The sequence below is a fragment of the Miniopterus natalensis genome, chromosome 6 (genome assembly GCF_054644295.1).
Source record: "Miniopterus natalensis isolate mMinNat1 chromosome 6, mMinNat1.hap1, whole genome shotgun sequence".
Classification (NCBI taxonomy): domain Eukaryota; kingdom Metazoa; phylum Chordata; class Mammalia; order Chiroptera; family Miniopteridae; genus Miniopterus; species Miniopterus natalensis.
This window is the reverse complement of record NC_142086.1, coordinates 26816821-26829043: the sequence shown is the minus strand read 5'-3', so window position 1 is coordinate 26829043 and position 12223 is coordinate 26816821. Positions and strand designations below refer to the sequence as shown.

The window sequence follows — 12223 nt, the reverse complement described above, 5'->3', positions numbered from 1 at the left end:
ATAGAAATTAGAAAAGTAGCCAACTAAGATGATCAGATAAACTACTAAACAAACAAACCTAGGAAGTTAAAGTAAGCTGAACAGATGCAAAAAGGATGATAATTTCTCACGTTCTCTTTTGTATCCCTACGAATTCCATCAAAGAATCATAGAGGAGCAAAATTTAATTATGGGTCACCAGTGTCCCATAGCCACCTAGTTATGCTGTATTTTACAGATTCATGAGTTTTCCTTCTTTCACATCTATAAAGAACACACTTACCTGGGAATCCACTTTACCCAAGGGTAGTGCTGAAGTAGTATGTACATCATTATCTAGTTAGAAATAACAAAGCAGCTATAAGTCTTTATGTCTAGTACAAAGTATTTAGATAAGCATACATTCTAATTTGTACATATATATAGTATTTAAATGGAAAAAAATATTTGGGTTCTATTTAATTTTTTTCATGGTTAAAGTTTAAACAAAATTCAATCAATGGATAAAAACTGACAATGGTCAGCTATTATCAGACAATACATAAACCCCAGATCCAAAACCTGAAACACCAGTTAGGTGGGCCAGTTTCTTATAAAAAGACGATCTTCAAAGATGGATCACTAATCAAAATGTCTGCTGTTTTTAATGTAGAGGAATGTTAATTTGCCTAATAACTGTTCTTATAACCTATGATCATAGAGTGTTGAATAAGTATACTTTTGAAAAAGAGGATGATTAGAGAAAATTGAAAATAATCAATTGCTTTATCAGATATCCCTCCCCCCAGGTTCTGGTCAGTACTAATGATAATCACTATTATTAATTAATTCTGCTTGCCACGTAGGATACAGCTATAAAATACATAATTTTGATTTTTCTTCTTCAAAAAAAGTAGGCTTATTTGCTTGCTTAATTAAGATTAGGGTTGTAACATAAGAAAAATCATGGAAGAATTATAAGAGACTCATATTACCTAGCCAAATTACTAGTGTCAACAAGAACCGTGTTACTTCATATTAAGAAAAGATGAGGGATTTCAAGCTATGCCTGAAGATCCATGGCATGAATTCTTAGTCATGTCACCAAGATTAGTCTATAAAAAGTGCCATGATGAAACTTGATATGAAAGTATAACAAGAGTTACATTTGGTCTACACAGGAGGCTGGGAATCTATCAGGAAAATTTCAGATTTCTTATTCTTCTTATAAGTTTAATGATAATAAATAACTATACTACCTTTTCAACATTATACTGTTCCCTATAACCATTCCACGGTTGTTGCCATTATTAAAAACACTATTTACGTTAAGTTTATCACCTATTGTTTTGTCGTCTTGATGGGATTGCTGAGCCTGGGATTGCTGGGACATGGTTTGTGGAACATCTTCATATACAGCTTCTTCTAACCATGGAAAACAAATGACTGCAAGATACCAGTGAGACCTGATGAAAAAGGAATAAAATCTTAATAACAAAATCTAAACAATGCAGAAGAATATGTCCTAGAGCTACAGCTAAGAAAGGGGGTATGACAAACTTCGCATCAATTTTGAAGAATCAATTGTAATATCTGATATAATATAGAACACACATTCCAAAACTAATTAAGAAGACTACTTATGATAAAATCTGAGTAATTCAAACTTAATTACTTTCATACAGTCAGTGTTTTCTATTGAGGATCTGCTTTAATAAACAGACAAACAGACTCATAGCATCACCTTTTTTCTGTTAGTGCTTAAAAGGTTTATTCTCTTAAATATTTGAAGATTCATCTTAAAATCTTTTGATCTTTTATTTAGAAAATATTTTGAGTCCAAAAAAATTTCAGTGTGTCAGTCATTATAGTCTTGTGGTGATTTGCCCTTTTATTTTTTTCACTATATTTACAATATAACCACTGTCAAACCAAAATCCAAGATAAGTAACTCACTGTTGTAGCTACCTCTTAAAAAAAAGATTTAAAATAATATCTGAGATCTATGTACCCACACTTTTAACTGATTATTAATCTAAATATGCCCCAAATACTTTTTTCTGCACTCTCTCCAATTTTGTTTTAAAATAATCTGAAATACTCACGACTCATTTACAGGCACAAAGATGTAATCTTTATTAAAGATGTTTATGTTGCGAGTCCATGTTCTTACCCTTTTATGTCTTCTTTGTGCCATTCTGGGAAAGATAGATATATTTGATATGTAAAAAATTAAAAATTTAAGATAAGGATTTTAAGAGTCACTTTTATAAATGAAAATTGCTAGGTTTAGTTTACTTAACTATCCTTTTCAAGATATATAATATATCTAACACACTAGAAAATTGTCTCCGTTTATTAACTCCTGAGTATTCTTAAATCTGATCTCTACTTATAAATAATGTAATAGACAGAAGAAAGGCAACAATTTATAAGATGTTTCATAAATTCCAAAAGTGGCGCAACAACTGAACATAAACAGCTATACCTATTTATTCTGTTTAGTTCCATCTGGGCATGGTATTTATCACTACTATTAAACCTGGACAGAATTATCTGAATGTTGTATCTGTGAATAGAAAGGTGTTTTAAAACATAATGGAAGAGGAAGAAGGAGGCATATATTTTTAGATTTTTAAAGATGACACTCATCTCCTTTCATTTCATATATAAAGAAACTATAAGACAATGAGTTAAGTATAGCCACTATTTGTTCATCTTTCATTTTATTTTTTCAACAAATATTTATTAGGTTCCTAAGAACAAATAATGAAAATCACCCACACTGCCCTAAAGAAATTTATTTTAAAATGCAGGCAGAAAAAAAACACAACAAATAACTAAAATACAAGTGTCATAAGGAATTATGTTACAGCATCTAGGAAAGCCACCTCATGGAGCTTATACTTTAGGATGAGAAACTGCCAGCATTACTGCCCAAGGCAGAAGGTAAAGAAGAGATAACCTAGCTTCTTCCTTCCTTACTTTCCAACTTCCAGTGTCCCCCAAAGGGCATGCAACTGGAAATGCAGCCTGCAAGTCTGCCTCCCTGATAGGAAGCAGTACCGTGGAAGGGTGAGAAATGTCTCACAGAGCAACAGACCCAGGACCTACACCAGCGGTAATACTGCTCACTCTAGGGAACACTAAATGAAGTTATTTCATTAGGAAGATCAAAATGGTATATCTGTCTCTCAAAACTTAGGTACGTTGGAAGACTGACTTACGAAAGATTTGGATTATCTTCTGTTAGGTTATTTTCCTTTCTCGTCAAGCATTTATAGAAAAAGCTGCTAAAAATGTGACTTCGTTCAACAAGTTCATTTGATGCCTTCTCCAAGATAAGATACCTGGTAAAGTAGGAACACCACAAAATAAGTTATTTTTAGGTTTTACCTCGTCTTCTCCCAATTATCTTATGTACTCTGGGAATCTTCATCTTTATATCCAATTAGATGCAAAGCAATCTTGCAATCTGCTCTGATTTCAGAATTTTTTGTTTTTTAGTTACTTCACTTGAACCAAGACTGTTTAAAGCAGAAATTGCCCACTTATTCATTTACTTAACAAATATTTATCAAATTCCTAACACGTGTTGAGCACCATATTTACACTGTAGGCACAAAAGAAGAAGAGGAAAAAAAAGTACCTCCCTCATATAGCTTACAGTCTAGAGGAATGAGGGTAGATGGAAATATTAACCAAATAATCACACAATCAAATATAAAACTGAAACTAACACTCCTAAACAAATCTAGAAAAATCTTAGTAACTCTGAGACATGACTAATCTCTAAATTCTTAGTCTCCTTCTATACTAAAAATCCTTCAACATAAGATTATAATTCAATCATTTAATAATTAAATCCTTCATGATTAGAGAACTCTATCATTCTTAATGTTTATGCAAGTTCAAAAATGCCCTTATAACTGCTTTTTTAAAAAGCATAACAGACAAAGACAATGTGAAGTTTTTCTATAATGTGGTTATGATGATATACTACAGAGAAGGAAACACAAAAAATGCTTGATCTGAATGATGAGTTCATGGGTGCATACATATGTGAACATTCATTAGCTGTATACTTTGCTACCTGAAAGTTATTCATCAATTTAAAAAATGAAAGTAGCTTAAAAAATAAAGTTAGAATCCCCTCTGAAAATAAGGGACAGATATAGGCAGTTCTATAAAAAGGCAGTAGAGAAAAATATAACCGCATTAGAAGTAAAATTTGTTAGTTAATTCCAATAAAACATTTAAAAATTAATACCAAAATGGATTTAATTCATCTCACAAAATAGAAATTTTACACTATTATAGGGATACAAAAATTGTAAGATTCTAGATGCTTAACCTTTAGAGGGAGAATGATCATAAAAGCACCAAATAACTATAAAATAAGGCAAAATATTAAAAGTACCATAAAAGATGCAAATGAAGTTTTATGGGCGTTAATAATATCTGTTTAGAAGATGAGGAAGAGTGGTCACAAAGGTACCATTTGAGAAGAACCTTGAAAGAGGAATAAAATTTCAACAAGTTGAGAAAAAGAGGTGAGAATTCCAGGAAGCAAGAAAAATGGGACATTAATGCAGAAGCATGAATAGGGATGGGCTTTGTTTAGCAAAATGTATCTGATTCAATTTGCTGGTCTATATAATATATGTAAGGTTAGATTACTAGATGGCTGAAAAGACAGATTGGTGTCATATTATCAAGACCCTCAAATGTAAGACTGTGTTTGAACTCATTTTGACAGGGAATAAGAAATTACTAAAAGTTTCTAAGAACTGCCTTCTTAAGAAAAATAATGGTTATAAAAAATATACTCGATGGACAGCAAAACAGAGACAAAAGATACAGGGAGACTACTTTAAAAGGCAGAATGACAATTTAGGTGAGATAAGGAGTACTAGAAAGATCATGATGACAAAAGAAAGAGAATAAATGAATTTGAGACACAGAATCTACTAAAATTGGCAACTGAATATGTAGATATCAAAGGGAGGGTGAAGAGTCCATGATAATGGAGACTTTTGCTCCCAGCCTACATTGAATAACAGGAACCAGATTTACCCTCCTGCTTGAAACCACCAAAAAATAGAACAAAATACATAAAACAATAGTTTTCAAAACCCTGGACATCAGGTAACAAAGAACAGTGATCTTTGAGAAATGTGAAACCAACAAGGAAAGCTCCACTAATGCCCCAGCTTACTGCCTTGACAGTTTCCAGGCTGCAGCACAAGGAGTACCCCACCGAAAGCTGGCAGACTCCCTGAGTTGAAGAGATGATGAGAGTCAGGAGAGACCAAGGCAGCTAGAGTTTGCAGATTTGAATAGTGGAAAGAAAAGAACTGTATGCACAGAGAGCTCCACACATCTTCAGAAAGTCCTCCTCAAGTAGTCAGCAGAATACTGATCATTGTACAGGTGTACGGAAAATACCCAAGGCTGGAAAAAGAACAACCTGAAAAGATTAGATAGAATGGTACCCAGTACTTCCACAGGCCATGGGAATAACGCCTTTTCCTACCAGCCAGGCTGGAAAATCTCATGATTCATGAGGCACTGGGTAGAACATTCAGAAAGGTCTTTCCTCAGAGGTGAGGATTAATTTGTTGGTCTCAGCTAACAAATCATAAAAATCATGACACTTAAAAGCATCAAACTGCTTCCAAACAATCTGTGTTCCACAACAAAATTCAAGAATATTTATAGGAATAGAAAAATACCCAGCACCCAATAAAAAAAATCACCAGACATGCAAAGAAGGAAAAAACACTCACAATGAACAGGGGAACCTACCCAGAACTGACACAGATGTTAGAATAAGTAAAGGACATTGTAAGTTATTATAACTATATTCTAAACAGTTATAACTAAATAGAGACATAGAAGATATAAAAAAGACCCAAATTAAATTAAATTTTTAGAGACTAAATATACAATGTCAAGGATGAAGAGTAAATAATAGTGTGAGATTTGGGGCCTGAATGACTGGAATAAGTACTGGATTATCAGTAAAACAATAGGGCTTAGGTAAAATGATAAATTAAACTGACAAATTTCAGAGGGGAGGCAGGGGTAGGGCAATGGGTGGGGAGAGATAACAAAGAATTTATATGCATATATGCATAACCCAAGGACATAGACAAGACCATGGAGAAGGCCTGGGGGAGGAGGCAGATGCCTGGTGGAGGGGATCAATGGGGGGAAAAAGAGGGACATCTGTAATACTTTCAACAATAAAGATAAATTTTTAAAAACTTTAGTTTGAGAGAGGTCAATGTAATAATTATCTTGAAGAAGTGCTGGAAATACAAGTCTAGGGATATAGTACAAAATGAAGGCTAGAAACAAATTACCTTTGCATGAAAGTTGATAAAACTTTCCTATCTATTCCTGCAGCTTGGCTATACAAAATTAATAGAACAGTGATATGGATTTTTAAAATGACTGTTGGCTCTTATTGTGCTTAAAGATATAATAGATAACTACAAAGAGTTGCTTCTTTTCAGCTAATTCCCAAAGTGATTTGTAATTATGTAAGCACTTCCTTCCCCACAATAACAGGCCAAGAAGAATAAATAAAAAACAAACAAAAACTAAAGCAAACAAAAACAGTAGCTCTTCTGAAGTATATAGTATCTATCGGAAGTAAAGGAATGAAACTGAATTAGTCAGCTCTAGAGAACCTTGGTAGGTGAAAGTTTTTCAAATCTAATATCTTGGCAGGTTACTTTTCTCTAGAGTTAAATATTTAGATATAAAAACATTTACTATAAGATTCACATCAAAATCTGTAAAACAAATGAGAAGATCATTTAGCATTGTACTTACTTAAGGTAGAAGTCAATAATTACATCATTAAGAAACTCCCCTTCTTCCAAGCATTCCAGGTCTTCATTGGTTACTCCCAGTCCCCCCTTAGTCGGTGGAGGAGGGTATACGATCAACCTTAAGAAATAAAAGTAAAGTTAAAGTACATTGGTACTGAAAATTCTAGTATCAAAAAGATTTGTTACATGATCCAATAACAGGGCAGTAGCATTCAATAACTAAAATACGTAGAGTAAAAACTATTTGACAGGATACAAGCAATTATATTTTCCTTTCTTTATTTTCACAAGCTACATATAGTAGTCTCACTGAGTATCTTTTCATTTCCAGTCCTTGCTCATGTAGGCTGGTCTCAACATCTGTTAAGTCAATAGGTTTATCTCGTAACCAATTACAATACCACTGAGGATATCTTTCTTCCGCATAATTTGTAACTTTCAACAAACTGATGTAATAAACCATGGAAGATTTTCCGATGCTCCACTTTCCAACTCGAAGTGAATCCCTATTCAGATTCCCAGTTCCTTTCCATTCAGAAGAGCCAGCAGTCAAAAACTGGCGCTAATGCTCTACTGGTGGCTAATCTAAACCAGCAGCTGGGTAATAAAAAAATAACATAGGAGCTTTAGGAGGCAAGTTCCCCATAATAAAGTGCTTATACTGTAAAACTTCAGAGAACATAATAAGGGAAATGAATAATTAAGTCACGACCAAAAAGAAGTAGAAAAAAGATGACAACTAATTAGGCATCTTTCTTCTGCCACCCTCTCTTGAAGTTCAGAATAAGACCAGTAGTGAGTTCCTAGCTGTAACCTTGGAGTAGACGGGGTGATACTCATTGCACAAATGAGGTCAACAATAAAGGTATAATATATACTTCTTAAACCAGAAAGATTCAAGAAGATAAAAATTATCTGTAATTGATTAATCTTGATAACCATAGCACCTAATTAGAAAAAGAATATGTGAAAATTTTAAATGCTATAGTTTCTATTTTATTGACTATTTTTACTATCCTATGCTTTCATGTGTCCTTTTTTCTAGAACACAGAAAAGGAATCACATAGAGGAATAAAACCATCCTCAAACGTACAAACTCCCGATTCTGCCTTTCCACCATGAGAAGATACATAAAAGATGAAATAAAAACAAAGAAGCAACTTCTGAAAGGGAAGTTCTGATAAGCTCCAAAGTACCTTAAATTGAGGCATACTCTAGTAAATAATTTCATTTTTCCTGTTACATATTTAGATATGAAATATATCTTAAAAATCATACATTGGTATTAGATATTTTCAATAAATGCTTTAATCTTACCAAATTTGACAGTCTGGCTGCCATTTCTGTCTTATTAACATAAAACTAAATAAAACAGCACCAACTGTTTTCTTAATAAAATTTTTGTAACTTTCTCATAAATTAAAAAAACACATTATTTCTATTACCAGTCATTAGTGTGAAAGTAAAACTCAAAACATTAAAAAAGGTAAATTACTTTAAAATCAGCAACATGAATGAAAATGACTAGTGTGCCCACCTATTACAAACAGGACATGACACAGTACGTACTTCTGAACAGGTCCAGTGTGCCGGACTTCTCGCCATTCTTCATCTGGGTTAGATGTAATAGAAAGTGAGTAGCATCCACTACTTTGCTTCTGCATGAAGGTGTAAGTAGGTTTGACTGTATCTGTATTTGAGGGCTGGTAGGAAATGGCAAAAAAAGAAAAGTTTCCTTATAGATACATAAATACATATTAACTCTGAAAAGAACAGTCAAAACTTAGACTTGTAAGAGAAAATGTTACGAAAAGAAATCCAAATCAATGAGTTATATGCTTTTAGAATTTCTGCAAACATGTAAACATCAAAATAATACTTTTGATCAAAAGATACTGGACTGGGACAGAACTGGGCGGCTGTCACGTAGCGCAGGTTCCCAGGCTGCAGCTGTGTGTTAGCCGACCTTCCGCTACTATGCTGATGTTCGCGGTGAACGCCAGTGTGTCCCCGGTGCGGGACGGGCTTCTCTGCGAGCTCACCCAGCGGCTGGCGCAGGCAGGAGAAGCCGGCCCAGTATATCGCGGTGCATGTGGTTCCGGACCAGCTCATGGCTTTCGGCAGCTCAAGCGAGTCCTGCGCGCTCTGTAGCCTTCACAGCATCGGCAAGATGGAAGGGCTGCAGAAGCGCTCCTACCGCGAGCTGCTGTGCGGCCTGCGGGCCCAGCTCCTGCGCAGCAGCCCAGGCAGGATCTGCATCAACTAAGACCCCACGAACGGCCAACGTGCTGGAAGGGCTCCACCTTCGCCTGAGGGCCACCCCATCCCGAACCCATTGGCACCTGACCCCGCCGCCTGCAGTATTTTCCCGCCTGGCCCCCGGGGACCCCCACCTCCCGGACAGGAGAAATAAACGGTTTGGAGACCTGGGGGGTGGGGTGGGGGGGGAGAAGATATTGTACATACAATGGCCAAAGTTTCAGTTGAAGTGTTACTTATAGATCTGGGCTATATAATTAAAAGAGAATCTGAAAACTATGTATCAAAATGAACAAAAGAGGTGATAATACAGTAGCAAAAATTTAAAAGAGAGACTGAGTTTATAATAATATGAATTGATATTCTATTATTAAATGGAAAAGAATGTAAATTTGTATATACAACATAGCTACCATGCAAAATTTTTACAACATATACATAAAGAAAGATCGTGGTAGTCTCACTCCTTGTCTTCTTAATGTGGCTTCCTACAAGCCTTTTAAATAACAGATTAGCCCCAGACCAAACTGTCATGTGTGTACATGTACATGCACATGTATGCCCCATAGCAAACTTAATAAACATTTTTCTTTCTAGAGGTATTTGACAGAGATACACAAATCACATGTATATTACCAATGTCCAATTCAAAATACAGCATATTTAAACTTACTATGAATTGTTTCAAGATAATTTTAGACTTACAGAAGAATTGCAAAACACAAACAAGCCTCTCCCAGATTCCAGTGATATTTACATCTTATATAACCATAATACAATTATCAAAACTAAGAAATTAACCTTAGTATAATATTATAAACTAAAACTACAGACTTTATTCTGATTTCACTAGTTTTCCCACCAATATATTTTTTTTCTGTTTCAGGACCCTACAATGCTTCGGTCTTTCCTTATCTTTCATAACTTTGATATTTTCAAAGAGTATCAGTCAGTTATTTTGTAACTGGGTTTTTCTGATTTTTCTCATGGTTACATTGAAGTTATACATTATTGGGAAGAATACCACAGAAGTGATGTACCCTTCTCAGCGCATGCTATGACAGGTACATTATGTCAAAATGTCTTATTACTGGTGTTATTAACTTGGATCATTTGGGTTAGGGTGATATCTGCCAGGATTCTCTACTGTTACTACCTTTTGTAATTAATAAATGTATTGGGGAAGAGATTTTGAGATTATGCACATATCCTGTTTCTCCTTAAGTTTTCACCCATTGAATTTAGCATCTCTTGGTGGACCTTGCCTGCAACAATAGCGTAACTATGATTTTTCTAATGATGGTTTTCTATTTTTCTCATTCTTTTTATATTTATTAATTGGAATATTTTTCTTAGTAAGAAATGTCCCTTATCAATCATTTATTATTTATGTATTCATCATTAATACAGTCATTTATTTATATCAATATAGATTTTGGGGTATTCATTTTATTCTTTGGTAATAATCACATACTGTCACTAATGATTTTGCTGATCCCACTATTCTAGTTTTGGCATTGGGAGTTCTTTCAGGTTGGCTATTGTGCCCCTTAGATAAAACGGCATTTCTAAATCAGCCTAATTTCAACAAAAGAATTTTTACCAAACCTTCTCCCACACCCTCACCAATTTTATAATCATATGCTAACCTGAGATACTGATTTCATCTTCATTTCTTCAGCAGCAGCAGCAGGAAAGGAACAAGTTGAAGCACAGTAATAATGAATAAAAGAACTTTCTTTTGAAGAAAGGTTCTGAAATAAAGGAAGTGCCTGAGCCCAAGACAACGGATAAGAAAGCTCTAATTCTCCAGTGGTTGTACTTATTTCTGTCATAATATCTTTCAATTTCAATTCTTCTCTTTGTGAAATAGGATTGTGTAGCTCAAGGAAAATGAATTCACTGGATTTTGCTATTAAAAAAACAAAACAATTTTTATCAATAGTATTATTTTTCAAGGATATTATAATTAAAATAACTTGATTATTAATAATAGTATGGTTGGTATATAACCACTAGCAAAGCAATAACCCAGGCAAATTAAATCCAAAAATAGGCACCATTAGTAACTAGAACCAAAATTCACAAGTTTTAGACTCCCACTGATTAGAATGGAAACTCCACAATGGTACTGACCTCTGTATTTCCAGAACGTGGCATTTAGTAGATGCTAGTAAAATTTGTTACTGAATATATGAATAAATGAATGATAATTAAGCAATTAATTTTCTCTTCCTTCCTCCATGTATCAAATCTATTAATTAAAAAATATTCCAAACACTTCCTTCAATATCCTTTTCTTTAATCAATCATTTCAACAGTGGTCTCAAATGACATTCTCTTCCCCAATAATGATTATAATTGGCTAATTCTATTTCTCCGACTTCTCTGGTATGTAATCATGAATTTTCCCAATTAGTTTGGAAGTAATTAGGATAGAAAAATAACTAATTTTAAATATATATATACATGTAAGTATATATATTTACATGTATATACTTGGGAGCACTACAGCAAAGTATTCAACCCAGTATTAGAGAAAGGATATATAAGTAAATTGAGTTTCTCTTTTAGAAACTCAAGAAAATGTTGAAGGTAAAGACTTCTGTATTTTCTTTAACTTTGCCACTGATTAGCTAAGTCACAGTTCATTATGAAATAAGGGCAAGAAACTCATAAGAAAGGCAGCCAAGGATGACAACTGACTAAAAGATAAGGTGTTCCCTTTGTTTTAGAAAATAATGTCATTTGGTTGAGTGAAAGTATCAGGAGAAATTATGTGAATAAATAAAATAATTTATCTTACATAATATTAAGGGATAATGTTTTTTTAATTCAATGAAATTAAGTTTCAATTCAATGAAATTACATTCTATTAAATCACTTAGAAGAAAACTACTTTATTTACAAGACTTCTCAAGTTATCCTGAAATTTAGAAATCAATATATACTCACACTGCTGGCTCAATGTGAAGTTTTCTAACTGGGTCTGAATCTCCTGGAGATAATGTGAGGAGACCCAGAGGAAGAGGACTGAATGGCTCCTTTTACTGGGGTCATCATCCTTACTTTTCCACAACCCAAATCTCTTCAAGTGTGTGGTGTCCACCAGCAATAAAACCTCATTCAGGGAAGCTAAACAAATAAAACAGAACAAATTAAT

At 34.0% G+C, this 12223-nt stretch overlaps 1 protein-coding gene and 1 pseudogene across 8 annotated transcripts in view; one reads left to right on the top strand and one right to left on the bottom strand.

Annotated features, from left to right (window-relative positions):
- The window catches only part of SENP7 (SUMO specific peptidase 7), a 106653-nt gene that overhangs the window by 6051 nt on the left and 88379 nt on the right, over nt 1–12223 (bottom strand). For all 8 annotated transcript variants that reach the window (XM_016199688.2, XM_016199689.2, XM_016199691.2 and 5 more), the window contains 8 exons: nt 12016–12195; nt 10710–10972; nt 8371–8504; nt 6802–6918; nt 3186–3308; nt 2064–2156; nt 1300–1424; nt 263–315 (listed from right to left, as the gene is read on the bottom strand). In XM_016199688.2, coding sequence (XP_016055174.2) covers nt 263–315; nt 1300–1424; nt 2064–2156; nt 3186–3308; nt 6802–6918; nt 8371–8504; nt 10710–10972; nt 12016–12195 — 1088 coding nt within the window. The remainder of the gene's footprint in view (nt 1–262; nt 316–1299; nt 1425–2063; nt 2157–3185; nt 3309–6801; nt 6919–8370; nt 8505–10709; nt 10973–12015; nt 12196–12223) is intronic.
- On the top strand, nt 8779–9067 carry LOC107527076 (macrophage migration inhibitory factor pseudogene; annotated as a pseudogene).